This window comes from Prionailurus bengalensis, chromosome A1, assembly GCF_016509475.1.
Source record: "Prionailurus bengalensis isolate Pbe53 chromosome A1, Fcat_Pben_1.1_paternal_pri, whole genome shotgun sequence".
In the NCBI taxonomy this organism is placed as follows: Eukaryota; Metazoa; Chordata; class Mammalia; order Carnivora; family Felidae; genus Prionailurus; species Prionailurus bengalensis.
Genome location: NC_057343.1, coordinates 122,227,006 through 122,253,272, shown reverse-complemented (window position 1 = coordinate 122,253,272; position 26,267 = coordinate 122,227,006). Strand labels below are relative to the sequence as shown.

General features: G+C 38.1%; 1 protein-coding gene across 1 annotated transcript in view; it reads right to left on the bottom strand.

The window, feature by feature from the left end:
* Positions 1–24,640, bottom strand: part of RBM27 (RNA binding motif protein 27) — a 72,828-nt gene extending 48,188 nt beyond the window's left edge. Inside the window, 4 exon segments of the mRNA XM_043590224.1 lie at positions 601–692; positions 5,419–5,543; positions 10,121–10,239; positions 24,385–24,640. Of these exon segments, the coding sequence (XP_043446159.1) occupies positions 601–692; positions 5,419–5,543; positions 10,121–10,239; positions 24,385–24,443 (395 nt within the window). The 5' untranslated portion in view covers positions 24,444–24,640.
* Between the last annotated feature and the right edge of the window lie 1,627 nt (positions 24,641–26,267).

Genomic DNA, 26,267 nt, shown 5'->3' with positions numbered 1-26,267 from the left:
TGAAATACCCTCCCTGATTCATCAAAACTCGTAACGTCTTGCTTTTTTAGAAAGCCATAAAGCCACAGCACAACTCCTCTGATCCATTATATAATAAGAAAAAACACTCCCTCAAGTATACTGGGTGGGGAGAAATGAAAGAGGTGAATCCAAAGTATGGGGAGGGGTAGGGGAAAAAAAAGAAATTTACAAGTAGGAAAGAAAAAAAGGCTGCAATAAAGTTTTCCTAAACAAAAGACTAATTTCTGGATGGCAGGCTGATGATTCAACATATAAACTGAACTATTTGTAATATAAAATACTATGGATGATTTTAATAGTGAGCACCCCTAACCAAATGGAACATTTCATTAATATCCTCTAAGGAGACTACTCCCACCCCTGTGCTCTTGGGGAAAGCACATAATGATGACTGTTTATAAAAGGAAGAGAAAATATGACAAAGACAAAAAACAGAATGGAAGGAAGGTAACACTGACTTTCTTTAATCAGTTTAGAGAGAGAGGGATCAGTACATATGTTAAAAATCCCGTTAATGCCCCTACAAGGTAACTGAAAAGTGAATTATGAGTGTCTTCCTAACTAAATACAAACACAAACCTTCGTTCACTAGATTCTGAACGAGTCTTCTGGGGACTAGGATACTTCTTTTTTCTGCCATCTCGTTCTTCCTCTGCCGGCTCCTGAAATACCTACATGAAAGCATTCATTAGAAAGATCAGTCCTTCTACTAATTACGAAACACATCCACCTGATAATCTTTCTAACGAAAGAGAGGGCACAAATACACTGAAATACTGAAGTCTAGAGGTTCCTGGGCGGCTCAGTTAGTTGAGTGTCCAACTCTTGATTTCAGCTCAGGTCATGGTCTCAAGGTTTGTGGGTTCAAGCCATGCATCAGCGTGGAGACTTGTTGGGATTTTCTCCCTCTCTCCCTCTTCCCCTCCCCTGCTCGCTGTCTCATGCTCTCTCTCAAAATAAATAAACTTTTTAAAAAAAAGACGAAATAAAGACATACTGGAGGCAAATCACATCTAAAAAAGTTAGGCAACGGGGGGAGTAAAAAAGATGCTGAAATTATTTTAACAGTAATACACTAATTTTTAAATGTTAGTTTAAGGTAGAGAATGGAAGTGCAGTAGGGAAACAGCAATTCTGCATTTCTAAGTATCATGTGCAAAATGGTTCCTGTTTTCCTAATTATAAAATATACTCATAATTTGAGGGCTGTAGATTTATTTCATAGAAAATGTTTCAAGAAAAAATGGTAAAGTAAATAAGTGCCATAAACTACACATTTCATGAGATTTACAGGAAAATGGTATTGGAATTAATGGAAATATTGTCTTATTTTTTTATTTTTATTTTTTAATGTTTATTTTTGAGACAGAGACAGAGAGAGAGAGAGAGTGAGTGAGCAGGGGAGGGGCAGAGAGAGAGGGCGACAAAGAATGTGAAGGAGGGTCTAGGACGTGAGCTGTCAGCAGAGAGTCCAGTGTGGGGCTCGAACCCATGAGCTGTGAGATCATGACCTTAGCCAATGTCAGGCATTTAAATGACTGAGCCACCAGGGGCCCCAAGAAATACTGTCTTCTTTTTAAAGCCTAACAGTTAAGACTGACCAGAAATAACTTGTGATTTTATTTTTTTTTAAGATTAATCTCAAAACAATTATATAGCCTTTACTAGAGAAAGGTGAAATAAAGTCATTTGCCTTAGAACTAAAACAAAGGTCCATCTAATGGAGAAGCTCACTTAACAAATAGGAGGTCAGTGAATGGAACAGATGAGAACAATTTAATAAAACTCAGGCAACATAAAATGGTAGCCACAATATGGCAACCATATGGCGCTGGCTAAAATACCACACATTTGTTAAGACTATATTTAAAAATCATTCTCTTTACCTATTTACAGGAAATACAGACTATATATGTTACTCCCCTGGGATGCAATCAGCAAATCCAGATGGCAAAAACTCTACAGAGCAAAAGACTGAGTTCCTTCAACAACATAAAATTTAGGGAGAAAAAAGTGGGGAGGAAAAGAAGAAAGAGAGAGACATACAGGTAGGTATAAAGGGGGGATTTAAAGATTAAAATAAACTTAAAAGACATCAACTTGGAAGATCTTTTTCCTTTTCTGTATTTTGCAACAATTTTCTTGATGAACATGTATTAATTCCTAATGGAAAAAACTATTATTAAAGAGTTGAAAGATCCAAGAGAAATAAAAACATAAGGCCACCCAAAAACTTGGGACATGAATGTTCAGAGCAACATTATTCAGAACAACAAAAAAGCATTAACAACTTGTCTATCAACCCAAATATCCATCAACTCATAAGTGGATAAAGAAAATGTGGTACATTCCCAAAATGGAATATTATTCAGCCATAAAAAATGAATACATGATAAAACCTACATGAACCCTGAAAGCATCCTGCTAAATGAATGTTAGTCACAAAAGACTACAAATTATATAATTCTATTTATATGAAATATTCAGAACAGCCAAATCCATAGAGAAATAAGTAGATTAGTGGCTGCCTAAAAGAGGGGTGGGGATTGGGAAAGAAGGGCTGGCGGGTGATAGATTAATGACTACAGGGTTTCATTTTTGGATAATGAAAATGATTTAAAATAGAGCATACTAGTGATGGCTGCACAATTCTGAATACGATAAAAACCATCACATTTGTACACTGTGAGTACGGGAATTGTATGGTAGGGGAGTTGTATTTCAATAAAGCTATTTTTAAAAAGTCAGAGGGTGGGGTGCCTAGGTGGCTCAGTCGGTTAAACGTCCAACTTCGGCTCAGGTCATGATCTCACGGTCCGTGAGTTCGACCCCTGCATCAGGCTCTGTGCTGACAGTTCAGAGCCTGGAGCCTGCTTCAGATTCTGTGTCTCCCTCTCTCTCTGCCACTCCTTTGCTCATGCTCTGTCTCTCTCTGTCTCAAAAATAAATAAAACATTAAAAAAATTTTTTTTTAATAAATGAATAAATAAATAAATCAGAGGGCATACACAATGCCCTTTTCCTTTAAAGAAAAAAGTTAAAATGGCCAGTCCTTAGATGGATCTGCAACTCTCTACACTGCTCAGAGAAAGTGCATCAACCTAGCACAGACCAGAAGTATGTGCTACCTCAAACCCCTTCCTTTCCACATCGTGTAGAAGAGTTAGGATAAGCTACTTTACTTATACACTAGCTCAATAAGCTGTTATTTATGTCAGTGATGACAATTTAGTTCTGTATAAAATCTTAGAATACAAGAGAAATACCACATGATGTTATCTGTGGAGTTGTTACATGCAGAAGCTGATACCCATTTTTCACAATTTTCGAAATTAGAACTTAGTATGATACAAAATGAAACAGTGCAACAATTTGTTTTTTTTAAAATGTTCTTTAATAACTCAAAATAATGCAATTTTTCACTTATGTTCAAACCTGCTATCTTTCAAACAGATACTTCTAGTCCACTGAACTTCAAAGACTGTAGAAAAGGACAAATGGTGCAAAAATTGTAACTTATTTTAAAAGATTTAACCTGTACACATAGACCAAAATTTATACACAATCAAGTACAGCAGAAAAGTTTCTTACTATTTCCATTACTTGAAGTAACATACTGAGAGTGTCTCCTATTTTAAAAAGATTTTATGAAACAATTATAGTGCATGAGCCAAAAACGAAAATGTGACAGTGGTTTCAACTGATTCTAAGTATAGCCACGTTTTGTTGTTGTTTTGTTTTTTAAGTTTGTTTGTTTATTTATTTATTTATTTTGAAAGAGAGAGAGAGAGAGCACACGTGCACACGAGCAGGGGAGGGGGAGAGGCAAGGGGAGAGAGAGAGAATCCAAGCAGGCTCTGCACTGTCAGCACTGAGCCTGATGCGGGGCTCAAACCCACAAACTGTGAGATCATGACCTGAGCCAGTCAAGAGCTGGATGGACGTTCAACCAACTAAGCCACCCAGGAGCCCCTTGTTTTCTTTTAATGATGGATAGATTCAATCAGCCTAGCATTTAAAAATGGAGCAGAGAGGACAACTAAATGCAATACTTGCTTCTTAGATTGAATCATGTACTGAAAGAGAAAAAAACTGTTAAAAAAGGTGGGGGAGGACATTGAAAAAAAGGGGGTGGTGGTACATTGTTGGGACAATGCATAAAATTGAAATACAAACAGGATTAAAGTATTTTGTCAAAATTAAATTTACTGAAAATGAGAATAACGAACATTGTTATTCTTATGAAGTACACAGAATGCCATGAGATCATAAGGTATCTAACTTACTCCTAGATTCAGAGCATGATAGTTCTGGGTGTGGATATATAAAGAGAGCATATGGGACAAATCTTCAATAGGTGAATAAAGATAGATGGTATACAGATGTTTTAGGTACTATTCTTATAATTTTTATGTAAACTTAAAATTATTCCCAAATAAAAAGTTTATTAAACAATTATAATAAAAACAAAAGTTGATAAATATTTCTGGATCATAACCAACGTTTATGTGCCAGGTAGCTAAGATGTGTGTATATATAAAAATCTCATTTAATCCTCAATGAGATAAGTATTACTATGATCATTATCCTGATGTGAAAATGAAGCAAGTAATTTATTTTAGAGCTATCATTTTAACTCATGCAGCCTGATTCTAGAACCCATAATCTTATAATACTGTGTTATCTGTACATAAAAAGAATCACAAATGGGGGCGCCTGACAGGTTCATTCGATAGAAGACATGACTCTTAATCTCAGGGTTGTGAGTTCAAGCCCCACACTGGGTTTATGAAAGGAAGGAAGGAAGGAAGGAAGGAAGGAAGGAAGGAAGGAAGGAAGGAAGGAAGGAAGAAAATGGAAAAGAAAGGAGGAATTACAAATCAACTCTGTAAAAAGTTTCCCCTTAGTTCAAACAAGAACATTACCTTACATAATCATGATTTTAAACTCCAACCGTTGTAAAAATGTTTTTTTCTTTCATATGTTAACATTATAACTATTTATTTGTAACTACCTTAACCATAAAAAATATTCTGTGGTTAAAAAAGAGAAAATGGTTGGTCTATAATATGAAAATGTGTCACTTAATCATTTTTCTTGAGCTTTCATCTTTCAGTCAAACCTCTACATGTAACCAAGTTGTGTCTTTCTAAAATCACTAAGATTTCTCTGAATTTCTCAATATTCCTAAAATATTTCTTGGAACACTAAATAACATTTCCAGTCCAAAAAACTAAGAAGTTAACTAAGAAGCCCTGATAAAGAATCTGTAACATGCCAAACACAGAAAAGTCAATCAAGAGATAATTATTTTTAAAGAGGTCAACTTCCAACTAAGAATGATACTAGGAATAGGATCTAAAAAGCCCCCAAAAGCAAAAGAAAACTTTACATTACCTCTTCTTTAATTTCTTCTTTTTCTTGGACTGGTGGTTTTGGCTCAGGCTTAACTGGTTCCAAAGGTGGAAGGTAGTTCTTGGTATAGAGACTTTCAAACAGTTTATCCACAAAACCTGAAGTTTCTAAAGAGAAGAAACAGTATTTAAAGATTGCACAAACAGTAACTGAAGACTGACAACACGCTCCTCGGCAAAGCTGAGGAAAACAGAACACCTTCCACACTGGCAGTGGAATCAAAACTAAGTCTGTCTATACTTTATGAGGGAGATTCCCATATCTGGGTTTTTAAATCCTTTGTACGTTCTTGCTTATGTACAAAATGATGTATATGCAACACTGAGTACAAAATAGTAAAATGCTGGAAAAAGAACAATTTTCATGAATAAGAGACTAGTTAAATAAAGTATGTCACAACCATACAACAGAATACACAGAGCTCTAAAGAGAATGAATATGGATAACATCACATCTCAAAGACACAAACTAAATATTTGTATCTGTTTATATGTGCACAAAAAAACTGAAAGGACACAGACAAAAAATGACAAGGTTGTCTACTGGAAGCGGGAAGGGAACAAATGAAAAACAAGAGAGACAGACTTTTCATGATATTTTTCAAGATACATACTTTTAATTGTTGGATTAAATGTACTGTCTATTCAAAAATTTCATTATAAACATTTTAAAATCACTTGGAAAAATAAAGTTTGGTACAAGAATGATATGAAAATATCTTGTTGTGTTTTACTTAAAAGCTACTGTATTTTGTAACTTTTTCAGATTAACTGAATGCGGGAAACAGATGAATTTATTAAAAACTACAGGGTGTATTAAAAATATAGCACAGAATCTACTTACACTGTAATTATACATTTTCTATAAATAGCTATTTCTAAAATGTAAAATGAGTTTTTCTTCAGAAAAGTATGTTTTCAAAAAACTTTATGGTATTAATTTGTGTAGTAAGCATTTTCTGTGATTATATAACTGTTAGGCCTTGTTAACTGTTACACCTAACTTTAAAACAATAAATTGATCAGACCCTTCAAAACTCTTTTTTTTTTTTATTTAAAAAAAAATTTTTTTTTTCAACGTTTATTTATTTTTGGGACAGAGAGAGACAGAGCATGAATAGGGGAGGGACAGAGAGAGAGAGACACAGAATCGGAAACAGGCTCCAGGCTCTGAGCCATCAGCCCAGAGCCTGACACGGGGCTCGAACTCACGGACCGCGAGATCGTGACCTGGCTGAAGTCGGACGCTTAACCGACTGCGCCACCCAGGCGCCCCAACCCTTCAAAACTCTTTATGATCAAGACTCTCTTCATATGCTTCTGTACTTCTTAAAACATTTTTTAAAACATGTATCACTTTTGTAATTTAAAAGACCTATAATACAAGGTGCATAGGTGGCTCAGTCAGTTAAGTGTCCAACTCTTGATTTTGGTTCAGGTCATGATCCCATGGTCCTGGGATCAAGACCCGTGTCAAGCTGTGCAATGAGCATGGAGTCTGCATGAGTGTGTCTGTCTCTGTCTCTGTCTCTGTCTCTGTCTCTCTCTCTCCCCCCCCCCCCCCGCTCCTTCCATTTACATCTTCTCTCTCTCTCTCTCTCTCTCTCTCTCTAAAAATTGAAAAAATAAAAGACCTATAACCCAATGAAGAACTGTGGGGTGCCTGACTGACTGGCTGTGTCAGAAGAATATGTAGCTCTTGATCTCAAGGTCATGAGTTCCAGCCCCACATTGGGTACAGAGATTTCTTAAATAAACAAACTTACAAAGAAAAAGAGGGTCACCTGGGTGGCTCAGTCAGTTAAGTGCCAACTCTTGAATTCGGCTCAAGTCATGAAATCACAGTTTGTGAGACAAAGATATAGAACCCCGCATCAGGCTCTGTGTCAAGTGCACAGGGTCTGCTTGTGATTCTCTCTCTACCACACTCTCTGCCCCTACCCCGCCCATGCATACACACATGCCTCGCTCTCTGTTTCAAAAAACAAACATCTAAAACATAATTATAGGGGTGCCTGGGTGGCTCAGTTGGTTGGGCGTCCAACTTCAGCTCAGGTCATGACCTCGCAGTCCATGAGTTCGAGTCCCATGTCAGGCTCTGTGCTGACAGCTCTGAGCCTGGAGCCTGCTTTAGATTCTGTGTCTCACTCTCTCTGCCCCTCTCCCACTAGCACTGTCTCTCTCTCTAAAATAAACTTTAAAAACATTTTTTTTTTAATATTTATAAAAAAGAAACAAAAGCATAGCTAAATACCTAACATAATATTCAAGATAAAGTATTGTTTTTTTTTAAGATTACAAGGGCATATATTCATTTAAAACTACTTTGACATGTAATACAAATATATATATATATATATTATATATATATATATAAGTTCAGAGCCATGCAGTCCAATACAGAAGCCACGAAACACATGTAGGTGTTTAAATTAATTTAAATCTAAAAATCAGTTCCTAGGGCGCAGAGGTAGCTCAGTACATTAAGCAGCTGACTTCGGCTCAGATCATGTTCTCCCAGTTCATGGGTTCGAGCCCTGCATCAGGCTCTGTGCTGACAGCTCAGAGCCTAGAGCCTGCTTTAGATTCTGTGTCTCCCTCCCTCTGCCCCTTACCTGCTCACACTCTGTCTCTCTGTCTCAAAAGTAAACATACATACATACATAAATAAAAATTAAAAACAGAAAAATCAGTTCCTAAGTCACATTAGCCCCATTTCAAGCGCTCAAAAGCTGCTAGGAGCTACTGAATTAGAAAAGGAAGATATAGACTATACTCATCAGTGTACAAAGTTCTACTAGACCATGCTAGTCTACAAAGACATATACGAAGGTAACTGATTTTATCTCTGGTGGCAAATTTATGGCTATTAATTTTCTTCTCTTTTAAAGAATGTTTTATAAGGGCTCCTGGGTGGCTCAGTTGGTTGGGCATCTAACTCCTGATTTCAGCCCAGGTCATTATCTGACAGTTTGTGGCCTCAAGCCTCTCCTCAGCTCTGCACTGATAGAATGGAGCTTGCTTAAGATTCTCTCTCTCCCTCTCCCTGTCCCTCTCCAGCTCACATGCATGTTCTCTGTCTCTCTCTCTCCCTCTTTCAAGATAAATAAACTTAAAAAAAAAAAAGTTTTTAGGGGCACCTGAGTGGCTCAGGTGGTTAAGGGTCTGACTTCAGCTGAGGTCATGATCTCACAGTTCGTGGGTTCAAGCCTGTTTCCGATTCTGTCTCCCTCTCTCTGCTCTTTCCCCATTTGTGCACATGCACTCGCGCTCTCTCTCTCAAAAATAAATATTAAAAAAAAAGTTTTTATGATTCTTCTTGTGTTTTTTTAAAAAGTTACTAAAAATCTTTAAAGCTTTTACAACAAATTCTTAAATGTATATTTAAATATACATTTGCCTCTTACCCCAATGTCTTCACTACATTTATTTTTTTTTACTATTCTCATGGCTCTATGTGTCACATGACTCTTCTAGTTTCATCACAGGTAAACTAAGTAAAACAAATGAATACATTTAGAAAATACTCCTTTACAAAAAAAGAAAACAAATACTCACCTGTACTGGGGAGGAATTCTAGAAGTATTATGTTTTTTGTGTATTAAAAAAAAAAAAAAGCCTTAAAATCCACTAAAAAAATATGTAATCCTGTTTTCCAAGTGAGAAGCCATATTTACTATCTTTTATTTCTCTGTAGACATTTCGGTTGAAGGTTATCTTCTCACAGCAATAGCTAGATCAACCAACGTGTGCATTATCCACATTCCTTTCATCCGTTCAACAACATTTACTGAATGCCTTCTATGTGCCAAGCATTATAGGTTCTAAGTCACCACTCTCAACAAAGGGAAAGACAAAAAGTAGGGGGAGGGGAAAAGACACACACACATATAAACATGCAAATAAACATATAACGTGACATAAAGTGACAAGTACAAGGAGAAACAACATGAAGCAAGGCTGGGAAAAGGAAAGGGTGATTAGGGGTGTGAGGTAGAATATACTGCACATAGAACACTCAGGGGAAACATTTGAGGTAACATTTGAGGAGAAACCAGAAACCATAGAGAAGAAACCATTTCAAGCAAGGGTAAAACAAGTTCAAAATCCATGATGTGGGAACATGTTTGCCATACTGAAAAAAAAGGCAAGGGGGTCAAGGTGGCTAGACTGGAACAAGTGAGAGGGAGTGGTAGGAGATGAGGTCAGAGAATAAGCAGGGGAGCACTCTAGGACGCTATGCAGGTCATGGAAAGGACTTTGGTAAGATAGGAAGTTGGAGGCACAAAGTAAAGAGGATCATGCCCATCTCTTCCTGGACAGCAAAAAGCTCCAGCCAAGAGGGAAAAAAACATAGCTTCATAGTCCTAATAAACAGTAAGCATAAATAGTTTCATCATCCTTAAACTGTTATCCCCAACCATCAACTAGATTCTGTCACAAGCCAAAGAGGATCCATTCACCTAAAAAGCAAATGCTCCAATATAGGAAAGAAGCAGAGAAAGAAAGGGGGTAAAAACAGTTCTTCCAAAATACAAGATAAATAATTAACAGGAATCGGTATATTCAAATGTTTAAAGGGCAATGACTGATGTCTTTCCTTCCAAGTTTTTATCTCCAAGATTTTATCAGAAAGTTTTAAATTTACATTCTTAAATATGTGGCTGAAAGGCCACAATAATTACCTTTTTGTAAAAACACGTCAAGTTGATCAGCACAAAAGGCTTTCAATTCTTTCTCAGGTTTGTCCTTCTTGACCAGTGCTACAACATAGTTGGCTAAGGCTGAAGGGTCAGCATCGCATCTAGATAGACAAAGAGAAAACAAAAATGTTTTAACTTTTTTTTTAAACAGCAACGTCATTAATGAAGTCACCCCTATTTTGGAAAGCTAAAGGTCAACAACTTTATTTCAAATAAAGTGCGAATAAGTTAAATAAATAAATAAATACATACATACATACATACATACTGACTGCAAACAAAGACGATTTTTATAACAAACAGCATACACACAGTGCAAGCAAGATTTTCCTTTTATGCTTATTTTTATAAAATTGTCTATTTTCAATGTTCTATTTATACCCAGAATTTTGGACCAAATCTACATTGATTTGCATCTCTCAATGGAAACAAGGAAAGGATGGCAACCAACCCGAGTTGCAGTGCTGTAGAAGCACTGTTCATATCTTCAGGAACTATCTGTTCCATGTGACCGTGAGGAAGAACCAGGGGAAGTGATGGGACACCTTTCCTCATTCCCTATAACCCCAGGCACCAGCATCCAAAAATAGCAATCAATTCCACTGATAATCTTCTCGGTCTCTTGAAGATCTATTTTTTTTTTAATGTTTTCTAACATTTATTCATTTTTGAGAAACAGAGAGAACAGAGCGTGAGCTGAGGAGGTGCAGAGAGAGAGGGAGACAGAATCCAAAGCAGGCTCCAGGCTCCCAGCTGTCAGCACAGAGCCCGACATGGGGCTGGAACCCACTGACCGCGAGATCATGACCTCAGCGGAAGTCAGATGCTGAACCGACTGAGCCACCCAGGCACTCCAAAAGATCTCTTTAAAAAACGAGAACACAAGAAGGTTGACACCATAAATATTACTGGCAAACACTCTAGCAGCTCTAAGCAAGAAAGAAAAGATCTGGGAGCTAAAACAGAAAGGATAAGAGAAGTAGTAGAAGGGCAGCAGAAAGGATCTTTAGCTACTTCCCTTTTTTGTTTTGTCCTCCCAACCCCCCCCCCCAGTAGTAACTTGTCTTTTGACATTCAAAATCATCTCGTCTGCCAGGGCAGTACATGTTCCCTGAGTTGCCAACATGTAGTACTCTCCAGACCTAACATTTTATCTACACTATAGGAAATGAAAGTTTTTGTGTTGTAAATATATACATATATGGGAAAAAATATTTTTTAAGTAAATAAAAAAAATCTTACAAAAACAAAAGCCAAGCACTTCCTTCTATTCTATATTTTTAAAGTTCATAATTCAATAAAATAGAATTTTTTTCACTGCCAATACTGCTGTGGGAAAGGCTATTTCTTTAAACACCCGCACATTTATGCACCAAATCTAAGAGAGCAAGTTTCAATGTCAATTTTACAAAACTCAGAGCTAATAAAAAAATAATTATGGATAAGGGTCAAAGTGCACTGGGAAAGAATATAAGTGTCCACGATGATGAGCTATATATTAATAAAAATATGCAATTTAAAAGAAAGCCAGGATTTTTCTTAAGTAAAAAATGTAAGTTACATTTTGGAGAATTATTAATAGACTACCTGGATAAATCCAATTGCTAAATTCTAAAATGGATATACAGATCAAAATCAGAAAAAAAAAGTCTGGGGGCACCTGGGTGTCTCAGTCGGATTAAGCGCCCAACTTCAGTTCAGGTCATGATCTAACAGTCTGTGGGTTCGAGCCCCGTGTTGGGCTCTGTGCTGACAGCTGGGAGCCTAGAGCCTGCTTCGTATTCTATGTCTCCCTCTCTCTGTGCCCCTCCCCTGCTCATGCTCTTTCTCTCAAAAATAAATAAACATTAACAAAAATTAATTTAAAAAAAAAGAAAATGAAAACACTAATTTGGAAAGTCATATGCACCCCTATGTTCATCATGGCATAATTTACAACAGCTAAGAAGATATAGAAGCAACCTAAATGTCCATTGTCAGAAGAATGGATAAAGAAGATAAAGATGACGTCATATATATACAATGTATTATCACTCAGCCATAAAAAAAAAAAGAATAAAATCTTGCCATTTGCCAACAACATGGATGGGCCTAGAAAGTGTATGTTGAGGGCAGTAAGTCAGAGGAAGACAAACACAGTAAGATTTCACTTACATGTGGAATCTAAAACATAAAACAAAGCAGAAACAGACTCACAGATACAGGAAACAAACTGATGGTTGTCAGAGAGAAGGGCAGTTGGAGGGGACGGGTGAAATAGGTGAAGGGGATTAAGAGTTGTAATCTTTCAGTTTTAAATAAATAAGACATAGGGGATATAATGTATAGCATAGGGAATATAGTCAATAACATTTTAATAACTTTGTATGGTGACAGATTGTAACTCGACTGATTGTGGTGAGCACTTCATAATGTATAAATCAGATCACTATATTGTATACCTAGAAGTAATATAACATTGTATGTCAATTACCCAACCTAAAAAACAGCAATAATAAATAAATAATAAAATGAATATATAGCATTTGCACCTTCAAAAATGTTACACAGACCATGCTCACCTTGGCTAATCCATAAACACTTCACTCCTGAGAATAGTAAGGTAAGGTATTTGATCAATCAGTTCTAAACAACATTCAAATGGAGGGGAGAGGATTAAAAAAATATATCACATCTCTACCTTGACTTAGAAAGTTCAGATCGTGGATAAGGAAGATATTCTAAACATAGAAAAGACAAGAATTTTTAAAAATACGTACAAATGGTAGAAAGAGGCAATGTTTTTTCTCCTGTTATAAGAAGCTTTAAGGAGTCTCATGACCTAACAGGTAGAAAGTTGGTAAGGATATGCCATTTCTAATGAGAAGCAGGCAAAACATTCACATTACTGAAGAGGAGTTAAACGAACCCGTATTTCTTTTTAGGTTTACTTATTTTGAGAGAGAGTGAGATGGGAGGAGGGGTGGAAAGAGAGGGAGAGAGAATCAACCCCAAGCAAGCTCTGCACCGTCAGCGCCAAGCCCCATTCAGGGCTCCAACTCGCAAATGGTTGAGATCATGACATGAGCCAAAATCAAGAGGTGGACACTTAACCAACTAAGCCACCCAGGTTCCCCAATCCCACATATCTTATACATGTATTTAGTATACAGACTCAAAAAACAACTGCGGAGTTAGGTTGCTTCTGATAAAACACACGATGAGAGGATGATGTGAAAACACAAGATGAATAATTACAAGAAGGTAAAAGATCAGGAAAAAACTAGACACCAAGAGAATGATCACAGATTTTAAGTATTTGTGCAACATGAGTAAACAACTGATTGTTAAGAACTGAGAGTTAGAATTCTGTACCCAATTCAAAAGCATGTTTACAACCAAAGGAATGGGACCATTTAAATTGAACAGCTCCTAATATGTACCCATCAAGTACTATGACGGAAATTACCAGTCTGAAATAATCAAGTCACACCAAGTGAATGGTGAAACTTAAATACACCGGAGAGTTTTATGCTGTAATTTTCTGTACCTTTATGACTGTTCTTATATAGTCTTTTATCACTTCTTACTATATAATCTTTAGAAGTTAACAAATACAATACTGTAGTAGCTTTGACACCAACAAGACTTCCAAAAGCGTGTCCCAAAAATCGGGGCATGACTAAGATTCTTGGTAATTTATGAGACAAATGCAGGACGACTTCTTATTCTCTTATTCCAGAGTATTTTAAATCTTTTAGCTATTTATTTGTAACCAAAGCTTATGGAAACCAATTTCTCCTTAACTATAGGGACAAGCATGTTTGAGAATAAAAAAGATTTTAAAATCTTGGATCCATGGCTGTGTTAAGTACACACATTTCTAGACAGAAAGAGGCTTCTATTGTAAGAAAGATTAGAAAACATAATGATACCCATCTGAATTACTATTCTACTATAGTCTTTAAAAGGCCTTAACAGCACAATGAATTAGTATTCATTTTATAGATATCTAAATTTGTAAATATGTAAAGACAAATTAAGGAACCCACCTAAGATCAGGCAGAAAGCATACTTGTGGAAGTAAAACTCAGTTGCAATTCCAGGGAGTAAAATTATTTTATAGCATATTTTATAGCATATGCTTTCCTACTGTAAATCTGCATGACAAATTAATGTATCTGAAGTCTCGACCAATAGTTACCTTCCAGTTGAAATCAAGAACAAAATAAATTTCCTTAAGTCTAATGGAAATTAGAAACATGAGGACTCCTTAAAATTTACATCTTGCATAATAATATTCTAAGAACATGTTTCAATTATCTTTTATTTTAAAAAATCAACTATAATGAATTTTCATCAGGGGAAGTTAACAGAAATACTGCCCTAAAAATATCTGTAAAATCCTCAAATTTGTCCTTTCCTCCTTAATGAAATCTCCACTACAGGTTTATGACCCATCTGCTTTGGTGGCATATCAGCTTTACAGATCTCAGACATATGTCCAATCTCAAGACCAAAAAATAAAGGTCTTTGCTTGCCTTAGGCCCTAGCCAAGAAACACTACTTAAAAGTTAGAGAAGTCTAATTTTTTTTTTTTTAAGGAAAAAACCAACACTATTTAAACCTTTTCCACTTTCAGAAAAATCTACATGTTCCTGAATAAGAAGGGCCCAAGTTTAAGTTATACCTTAGTGTGATATTTGTTTCAGAAGTGAGACAATGAATACGTTACTGAGCCATAGGGGAAAGAACCTCCTGATCTTAATGTGTATCAACAGCCATTAAAAATATTCATATTCTCTGACTAGTAGTTGTAGTTATGAGAAATTAGCCTCAGGAAATAAAGCCAAACATAGAGAACACTATACCTAATTAGTGCTAAATATATATATATATATATATACATATATATATATATAAATACACACATGATATAAAAACAGCATTATTTTTAACACAAAGTCAAGATACCCATTCTTATTGTTGTTTATTTTTATTTTTATTTATTATGTATGTTTATATAAATAATATACATTTATTATTGTTTATTTTTCAGAGGAAGAGAGCGAGCGAGTGCGCTTGCGAGAGCACAGGAGGGGCAGAGAGGGGTACAGAGAATCCAAAGCAGCCTCCTTGCTGACAGCAGAAAGTCTGATGAGGGACTCAAAATCAAGAACGGTGAGATCATGACCTGAGCCAAAGTTGGATGTTCAATGGACTGAGCCACCCAGGTACCCACCCATTCTTATTGTAAATGTTTATGAAACGTAAGGGATCCAAAGTGATATAAAAATACACAGATATGAAAAACATTTCTGATGTAAGGTAAAATGGAGAAATCAAGATAAGAAATTTTACATTTGGGGGCACCTGGGTGGCCCAGTTGGTTCAGCACCCAACTCTTGGTTTTGGCTCAGGTCACAGAGCCTGTTTGGGATTCCGTCTCCCTCTCTCTCACTGCCCTCCCCCTGCTCGCTCTCTATCTCAAAAATAAATAAGTAAACATTGATGTTTATGTTTACTTTTGAGAGAGAGAGCACAAACGGGGGAGGGCAGAGACTGAAGGAGACAGAAGCAGGCTCCAGGCTCTAAGTTGTCAGCACAGAGCCCAATGTGGGGCTCAAATCCACGAACTGTGAGATCGTGACCTGAGCTGAAGTTGCACCCTTAACCAAATGAGCCACCCATGTCCTCCAATAAGTAAACATTAGGTTTTTTTTTAATTTTACATTTGATTCTTATTATAGCTACATGAAGTTCAAACACACAAGAGAAACTAGAAATTAATACACACAATTTTATTTTTTCTTTCTATATTTTCTATAATATAATAATGCTTTTATTTTTACTTTGCAAGAAAAAAAAAACTAAATAAAACACCAAAATGTCTGATCCTGAGATCTGTGTTCAGATTATTCCGTTGATAAAACAACACTGGAAAAACAAGTAAAGGGGGCACCCGGTTGGCTCAGTTGGTGAAGCGTGCGACTCTCGATCTCAGGGTTGTCAAATTCGAGCCTCATGTTGGGTGTAGAGATTACTTCAAAATATAATGTTAGGGGTGCCTGGGTGGCTCCATCAGTTGAGTGTCCCAACTCTTGTTTTTGGCTCAGGTCATAATCTCACACTATGGTCCTAAGATCGAGCCCAAGTGGGGCTCTGCACTGGTCATGGAGCCTACTTGGGATTCCCTCTCACTCTCCCTCTGCCCCTCCCCAGCTTGTACACACACTCTTCTCTCTCAAAATAAATGAATATTTAAAAATAAAATAAAATAAAATCTGAGGCACCTGGCTGGCTCAGTTAGTTAAGCATCCAACTCTTGATTTCAGCTCAGGTCATAATCTCTGTCATGAGTTCAGGCCCTGCCTCTGAGTCCAGGCTAGGCAAGGAGACTGAGCTTGCTTGGGATTCTCTCTCTCTCTCTGCCCCCTCCCTTATCTCTTTTTATTAAAGAAGAAGAAGAAGAAGAAGAAGAAAAAGAAAAGAAAAGGAAGTAAAACTTGAACTGACTTTATTAAAAGAGTTAATGTGGGGCGCCTGGGTGGCTCAGTTGGTTAAGCGTCCAACTTCAGCTCAGGTCATGATCTCATGGTTTGTGAGTTTAAGTCCCACGTCAGGCTCTGTGCTGACAGCTCAGAGCCTACAGCCTGCTCCGAAATCCGTGTGTCGCTCCCTTTCTCTCTGCCCTCCCCCTGCTCCTGCTCTGTCTCTCTCTCTCTCTCAAAAATAAACATTAAAAAAAAATTTTTTTAAAGAGTTAATATGAATAACATTAAGTTGTAAGAACCTGTTATAACACATATTAAAAAGAAATAATGGCACTTCTACTTCTTTTCGAATGAAAGCTTTCATCTTCCCCTTAATTAATTAGAGGCTTTCATGAATGGAAGAAAATATCTAGATTTACCTTGGAGAAAAAATATATATATATACCTGTCAGCTGCAAACACTGTTTTGATATTCAGACTATGGCTTACAAATCAATAGTCACCAGCTAAGTATACCCTAAAAATTAGGCTATTAAAAAAATATGGGGCACCTGGGTGGCTCAGTCAGTCAAGCGTCTGACTTTGGCTGAGGTCATGATCTTGGAGTCCCTGAGTTCCAGTCCCGCATTGGACTCTGTGCTGACAGATTGGAGCCTGGAGCCTGCTTCAGATTTTGTCTCTCTCCTTGCCCCTCCCCTCCACATGTACATTCTCTCTCTCTCTCAAAAAATAATAAACATTAAAAAAAATTTTTTTAAATAGTACTTTTCAAAATTGTCAACCAATGTGTACATATACATATAAGGACACTGATTCATTTAAACATTTACTGAATGTTTACTAAGTACCAAGCATCTTGCTTGGTAATGGAATTAGTCTAATCTAAGAAAGACAGACCTTGCCTTGCAGTCTAGTGGCCAAGGGCTGAAAATGAAAACAAATAATTACAGTACAAAATAACAAATGGTTAAAAAACAGATTCACAACAAAGTAAGCAATAACCCTATCAGAGGATGAGACAAGACAGTGATAGGAAACAGAGGGCTATAAGAGCAACTTCTGGCTTCTAGCCTATAGCAATTGGGCCAAGAAAAAAGTCAGACATATTTAGGAGGCAAACCAAAGGACATAAGAACAAGTATGTCCTTAAACTTAGTGTATTTGCCAAGGGGTGCCTGGGTGGCTCAGCTGGTTAAGCGTCTGGCTTCAGCTCAGGTCATGATCTTGTGGGTCGTAGGTTCGAGCCCCATGTCGGGCTCTGTACTGACAGCTCAGAGCCTGGAGCCTGCTTCGGAGTCTGTGTCTTTCCCTCTATCTCTGTCCCTCCCCTACTCGTGCTCTCGTTCTCTCTCTCTCAAAAATAAATAAACACTCAAAAATTTTTTGTAGGGTGCCTGGGTGGCTCAGTTGGTTAAGTGTCCAGCTTTGTTCAGGTCATGGTCTCATGGTCCATGACTTCAAGCCTCGCGTCAGGTTCTGTGATGACAGCTTGGAGCCTAGAGCCTGTTTCAGAATCTGTATCACCCTCTCTCTCTCTGCCCCTCCCCTGCTCATGCTCTGCCTCTCTCTCAAAAATAAATAAAAACATTAAAAAAAATTGGGGGGGGGGGCGGAAACTTGCCAAGAAGTCTTCTGGTCAAAATAAGTCCTTTTCTGTGAAATAGTTAAGGGTCAGTCTCCTTAAACGAGTCCAATGACAGCACTTTAGAGGCAGAATAATTCCTTGAGGCCACTAAGCACATTATCAGAACTTCTCAATCTTTTAAGAACATACCTTCAAAATACTCATTTCACCCTAGTAGTTTATTTATGTAAGAGGTCAGGTGTCATAGCTACTAGGTGATGATTTTTCCTCCTATTTGAGCAGCTGAAGACATTACTAATCAGAACTTAATGTGATAAGGATTGCAAATCTATGGTGGCATGTAAAACTCTAGAGTTCAAAGTATACTCCCTCCTTGAACACTGAACCAATACAGTGATCTATGAAGCTTACTGCTGCCTTTTCCATCATACTCCAAGATGACAACATATTCAATCTCCTAGTGCACTAAAAAAGATGTTGCTATGGGCTGAAGTCACAGAAGCTACACATCAAAGCCACGGCTTTCACCAATTCCCGGTCCTACCTACAGGTCCGCAGTGAGACTCTAGCTGCTGTCTAGTAAGTAGCAGTAATGCTTAACAATATTAAGTAAAATATTTTTGCAAAAAGAGTTTAACATATTTTAACATTTCAAAAACCACAAAATTACATTTATATTTAATGATTCTAAGGTACACAGGCAATTTTTATAGTCTACACATTAATATTCATACCATATTTGAAAGATAGGTAGATGGCTAATATTATTAACTGTTTAGAGAAAATTTAAAGAATTTCTCCAAAGTCATACAGTAAATCAGAGATAGATACAGAACTAGAAACTAAATGCCCTGATTCACATAATGGTGTTTACTACAATAGATAGATGCAACTGTACAAAAAAGTATTACAAACCCCATCACTCATTTTAAAACATATACCAAGCAGGGCCCCTGGATGGCTCAGTCAGTTAAGTGTCCAACTTCCGCTCAGGTCATGATCTCACAGTTCATGAGTTCGAGCACCATTGTTAGGCTCTGTGCTAACAGCTCAAAGCCTGGAGGCTGCTTCAGATTCTGTCTCTCCCTCTCTCTCTGCCCCTCCCCTGCTCTCACTGTCTCTCTTTCTCAAAACAGACATTGGGAAAAAAAGTTTTAAACATATACCAAGGGGACTCCTGGGTGGCTCAGATGGTTAAGCATCTGACTCTTGGTTTTGGCTCAGGTGATGATCTCACAGGTTTGTGAGTTCGAGCCCCACATCAGGCTCCACACTGAGCCTGCTTGGGATATTCTCTCTCACAATAAGTAAACTTTAAAAAATAAAAATAAAGAAAAAAATAAAACACATACCAAGACAGATTTTTATAGTAAGCTAAACAAACAGCTTTGAATTATGTTTATATATATATATATATATATATTATATATAATGTAAATAACTTAAAACACTTAAAAACTTTTAGGGGAGGTGTCTGGGTGGCTAAGTCAGTTGAGTGTCCAACTCTTGATTTCCGCTCAGGTCTTGATCCCAGGGTTGTGGGATGGAGCCCTACATTTGGCTCCCTACTGAGCATGGAGCCTGCTTAATATTCTCTCTCTCCCTGGCTTGTACTCTTTCTCTCAAATAAAAATAAATACATAAAGACATTTTCAGGTAGAAATGCATGTTTGCTATTAAAAAATGCTTGCCTGGGGGTACCCAGATGGCTCGGTGGATTGAGTGTCTGACTCTTGATTTGAGTTCATGAGTTCAAGCCCTGAGTGGGGGCTCTGCGCTGGCAACGTGGAGATTGCTTGGGATTTTCTCTCTTCCCCTCTCTCTGCCCCTCCCCCACTTGCTCTCTACCTATCTCTCAAAATAAATAAATATATTTTTTAATTTTTTTAATGTTTATTTATTCTTTAGAGACATAGAGACAGAGTACTAGCAGGACAGAGACAGAGACAAAGGGAGACACAATCCGAAGCAGGCTCCAGGCTCTGAGCATGGGACTTGAACACACAAGATCATGACCTGAACCCAAGTAGAACACTTAACTGACTGAAACACCCAGGCACCCCAAAAAATAAATATTTTCTTAAAAAGAAAAATGCTTGCCTGAACTTTTTTTTTTATGTATTTATTTTTGAGAGAGCACTAGCACAAGCAGGGGAAAGGCAGAGACAGAGAGAGGGAGAGAGAGAATCCCAAGCAAAGCTCTACTGCCTGAACTTTTTCTAAACTTGTAACTTCATCAGTTTTTAATTTATCCCTTGGATTTTAGTTAGACTTTACTCTTAAAGGGCCCACCTACTGAAAATGAGACGTTATTTCTAATAGAAACCATGACATCTCCCAATTGTACATAATCCCTACATAGTCTCTCTGACTGACATCTAGGATATTTTGAAAGTGAGCAAAGATAAAGACCTTAAACAAGGGGCGCCTGGGTGTCTCAATCAGTTGAATGTTCAACTCTTGATTTCAGCTCAGTTAAGGAGTTTCTGCTATTGAGCCCCGCGTCCAGCTCTGTGCTGACAGCAAGGAGCCTGCTTGAGATTCTCTCTCTCCCCACCCCCACCTCCAGATCGTGCTCTCTCTCAAAATAAATAAATAAACTTAGAAAAAAAAAAAAAAAAAAAGACCTCAAACAAGACTTGTGAATTCAGTCTGTTCATGTAGCAGTAGGAAAAGAGATATAAATTTCTTGACTGAGATGGTTTCACTCCCTTGACTGCACTGCCAGTGAAAATGGTACTAGGTTTTCCAACCCAGTTAAGGAGTCATTTCTTCCAGGCACGGTCCTTTTGTCTTTCCTCTAGTAAAAGTAATTGACATGGGGCACCTGGGTGGCTCAGTCGGTTAAGCGTCCAACTTCGGCTCACGTCATGATCTGGGCTAATAGCTCAGAGCCTGGAGCCTGGTTCAGATTCTGTGTCTCCCCCTCTCTCTGCCCCTCCCATGCTCATGCTCTGTCTCTGTCTCTCAATAATAAGTAAACGTTAAAAAATAATTTTTTAAAGTAAAAGATAGGTCCCCAATCTACAAAAGAAGTGGAAGGTAACAGATAAGCTCTAGTATATGATATTTCTAATTTGTCTATAAGAAATAATTAAATGTAAAATGCCTTGGTTTAGAAATACCCCATTACATGCAACACAACATACTTAAAAGCCCCTAAAAATTAAAATTTTTTATAAATTTACTTAACCATAAACTAAGCTAAGAAAACACAATAGAAGATCATGTGCATGGACACAGTAGGATTCCAACATATCCACTTCAACTCCATTATCTGAAACCCTAACAACTGCTCTGAAACGCTAGGTCATAACAACATGCCCATCTGCCATGAAAATTTTCTACAATCTGTAATACGCAAAAAGTAAATTACCAAATACAACCCATTTTAGCATCTCATTTATTATATTTTAGGATGTCTAAAAAAAAAATCCCATGACAACTAATGAAAATACATATATCTGCATTTATTCCTTTCCTTTTTGCATTTGCTGTCTCTTATTAACGCTTCCATCTGAAACCATACTTCTATGAGTTAAACATTAGTATTTTTTAATTTGTACTTCTAGGAAAGCCTGAGTAGTGATTTTGGCTCTTTTTAGCCCCAAAAAAGTAACAATTTTTTAATAATTAAAAAAGCATTTTGGGTGTTTTCAGTTGAACATGTAAGTAAAAACAAATGGGGAAACTAAAATAATCACTTTCAAAGATAATTTTTACCCATAAAAATTACAGAATACCTATAAACTTATTAGTATAAAAAGCCAAGGGAAAAAACACGATTACGTTTAAGTTTGTACCCAAACTAAATTTTCACATTAAAGAAGAAACAAAAACAAAAACAGGGGTGCCTGGGTGCCTCAGTCGGTTAAGCAACCGACTTCAGGCCAAGTCATGATCTCACAGTCTGTGAGTTCGAGCCCAGCATCAGCTCTGTACTGTCAGTTCACAGCCTAGAGCCTGCTTCAGATTCTGTGTCTCCCTCTCTCTCTGCCCCTCCCCCGCTCACTCTCTGTCTCTCAAAAAATGAATAAAGGTTAAAAAAAAAATTGTTTAAAACAAAAACAAAAACCACTACCCAGAATAAAACATTTTAGGGAGGACTAAAAAAAAAAAGGCAATTAACATTAAAGTAACATTAAAACTAGTCACCTTCTACCAAAGACATATACATGTAATTCTTATAGAATCTCTACCTACAAACAAAATCAGAGCCTATATGAGCCAAAACTGTCACACACGCACACAAGGTTTTTTTTTTTTGATGTCAAATAACATGAAGGTAAACAATTTTTTAAACATGATCTTTTTTCAGCCTTTTCCATATATGGTCAATTTCACTAAATCTATTTCATTTATGTTCTACCTTCATCACAATACATCTCCATCTCTGTGCTCCCAAACTTTACTGCAGAAAAAGCAGACTCAAGACACCCATACTCTTCTACAAAACTTTCAAGTAGATCAACACTAATATAAAACCCAGAAGCCCTTAGTGTACTTTCATTCACACCTGTACTCTCACATACTCCTCGTCCTCAGAATGTAAAAAGCATGTCAGACACCAAAATTCTAATGCTGCCTCCTTCGCCCATCCTACCTTCATAAGGCTGACACAGTGGACTAAAGATGACTCTCTTCTTAGGTGTTCACATCCAAGAAATCAAAGTAGCAAAACAACAACAAAGTTATTTAACAAGATTTCTCAGGAGGACTAGGACATAAACTGGGAAGTAGCTGTCTCCCAACAGCCCCAGCTTTACCACACCTCCACGCCTTCCAAACTACCTCTTATTTACACTTCTGAAAAACTCAATGTTTCCACTAAAATGGTCTAATCTAATGAATCCTATAGCCTGCCCATCTCTTCCTCTACCCCTTTTCTTTCACCAGCAAGTCCTCACCTCTAACAGAAGAATAAGCACTAGAAATTAGGAGGGGGCAGGAAATGATCCATCCCTTCCCTTCTCTTTCCAAGCCTTCTTTCCCAAGAGAGTTGGATATCATCTCTCTCCAACTCTCCCTTCAGCATTCCTTCTCTTCCCTCTCTGGGATGTTTCAGAAACTACCTATATCCCATTATCTCAAATAAACTCACCACAATCCTAAGCTCTTAAAATGGTTACAAAACAAAACAAAAAGCTGGTACCTCTGCTCTCTCTCTCAAGTGTCCCAGTAATTCCATAACTAATACTACCCAAATATTTTTCAAAAACAAGCCCTTCTTATTCTTCAGCCCGTCAACAATAATCCTACACCCCAATATCCTCAGTTGCCCTCACAATCCTTCAACAATATTTACAAAACTCGTAGTCTTTCTTCTACCCCTTTTATTGCTCCTATGGCTGTACCTAAAAATCCCTACATGTTGCAGGTATACCCCCTTTCAACTACTCCAATAATATTAAATACCAGGGTAGCCCTTTCAACCCTCAAACTTTAAAATCTCAGTATTTTCTAACCCTTAATGGTATTTAAAAGTTATTAGTTCTCCTAGTACTAACAACTCCCAGATAATATTTTAAAATCCCTTCATATCCTTGTTATCCTATTTAACAGCTTTCCAGTAATTCCCAAAAACACTTGAATGCTCACATATCCCTTTCAACTACCTCATGTTTCTCAAATCCTTCAAAATTCTTGAACCCTTAGAGCTCATCAATAATCGCTATAAAACCCTCAGTATCCCTACTCTTCCTTTCTGTCTTCATGTTTTTAAAAGGCCCTCGATACTCTGCTTCTGGATCTTTTAGCCTCGTACTAATATTGTTAATAAAGCCCTCGACATGCTGCTACACCCTTAATATTCACATTCAAAAATCCCTCGATAGCCTTGCGATCTACCGCTGTTCTCAAAGAGTAAAATTTTAAATTCCCTCACTATTCCTGCTACCCCTTCCAACACCCCAATATTTATATTTAAAAAGCCCTCGCTGTCCTTGCCGCCCCCCACCCCCACCCTCCGGTCGCACAGCCACACCGCCTCTACGCCCCTGCCTCTCGCCGCCCCCCCCCCGCCACCGCCCCCCCCACAATGGTGATAGTACTACAGAGAAGACGTCGCCGGGACCTCCGGACCGCGGCCCCTCCGCTCCGCCCTCCCCCACGCCGCCTCCCCTCCCCCACGCCCCCGCGGGCCCCCAACGCCCACGTTCGCCGGCCCTGGCCCAGCCTGGCTCACTCACATCGGCTCCAGTAACTTGGCCAGCCAGGACTTGAGGGCATCCACATCCTCTATGAGCATGGTGCAGGGAAGGCGGGCTCGGCCGCCGGTCTTGTTCAGGCCTGCCGCGGGTCTCCCCTCGCCGCTTCCTCACCCTCTCTTCACAGCTCCCGGTGCCCCAGCCCACCGGGCATCTTAGGAGACTTCAACCTACTCCCCCGGCCGGGGCCTAACAGGAACTAACCCAAGAGCCCTCACTCAACCTAGCATGACGGCTCAGGAGGGCAGGAGATAGCGTCAAGTGGCTGGCGCAAGAACCAATAGAAATAAGAGGGCCGTGCGCGCAGAGCCAATGAAAAAGCTCGCTCGCCCCGCCGGCAGGCCGTACCCAGCTAAGGAGGAGGGATATAGCAAGGTAGGTGGAGAGCTTACGTGAACTCCTGGTGCAAGATGGTATCTTGGAGAAGGTGCTGTGAGTCTTAAAGGGGCCGCGGCGCCTTTTTGACCACGCCGTCGCCCGCCGCGCAATACCGGTGTCTGCTACTGGGAGTGCCTGGGGGAACCCGGCAAGCCCCTCAGCCTGGTTCCTTCCTCTCGTTTTTTCCTGGAAACACACTTGTGTCCCGAAATGACTCAGCTGTAGTAAATCTGCAACACAACGTGCAATACGTTCACGTTCGACACATTGCACAGAATGCAAAATTTTACTTTTTTTTTTCCTTGCACAATCATTTTGCTCAGCACACATGCTTGTATTTTTCGCCGCTATGCTTAAGTTACGCAGAATGTTTCTGACAACCATTCCTTGGACTCCAGTAATCGTCATTTTTAAAACGTGGCGCACAGTTGTAAAAGGCTGAGGCCATTTCAGTTTTACCAGTATTTTTAATACATGCTTTATTTAGGAAAAAAAAGATTCTAATCTTTTTTTAAATTCTCTGTTCACTGGATATCTAAAATTCAGTAGGGTTGTTTTTTTTTTTTTTTTTTTTTGTTTTTTTGCAGGGAGAATTTTGGTCAGCAAAAAAGTTTTTAAAAATAATTTTTTTTTTAAATCGAAATTACCAAAATAGGCAACTTAGTTTGTATTGGATTAAAAAATTCCTTTTGAAGTTTTGAAATTACTAGCTTGGCACTGCTCTTAGAATGCTTACTCAACAACAAATACTGAGCACCTGCTCTATGCTAGCACTGTGTAAGGCACCAGGATTCCAATGGTTAGCAAAACAGTCTCTCAGAAAGCTGAACGGTTTGTGGGATTGTGCAATATAATAATATTTTGAAAAATACCTGATGAGCACAAACCTCATATAAAAGAGATGGGTCAGCCCAAAATAAGCAAGTATACTTATCCACATAGAGCAGAAAAAAGCAAACTTTTTCTTAAAAGGACTAGATACTAAATATCCCTTGTTTTGTGGGCCATATGGTTTCTGGCAACTACTCAATTCTGCCCTCTTGGCATGAAACTGGCCATAGGTAATACATAAACAAATGATTATGACTATGTCCGAATTAAACATACTCAATTTTAGATGATTTTCAAATGTCACAACATACTTTCTTGATTTTCTAAAAAACCATTTAAAAGTGGAAAAGCCATTGTTACCTTACAGATATACAGAAGAGCCAAGAGTCAACAGGGTTTGGCTTACTGGCCCTTACATAGAGTAATAAAAGCAAAATGCACTTAGAAATCATCTAACGAACCCCCTTCCCTGACACCTTCTCCTTAACTTTGCAAATAAGGATAAAAGGCCACAGACTGAGTGGTTTATTGAGAATCACACATATCTGTAGATGGAGCAGAATTTGCATCTGGATCTTCTTACAGCAAGTCCAGAGTTTTCTCATATCCAACTGTTGCCTCTTCTTCCCTCTCTCCTCCCCTTCTTTATGCTTATC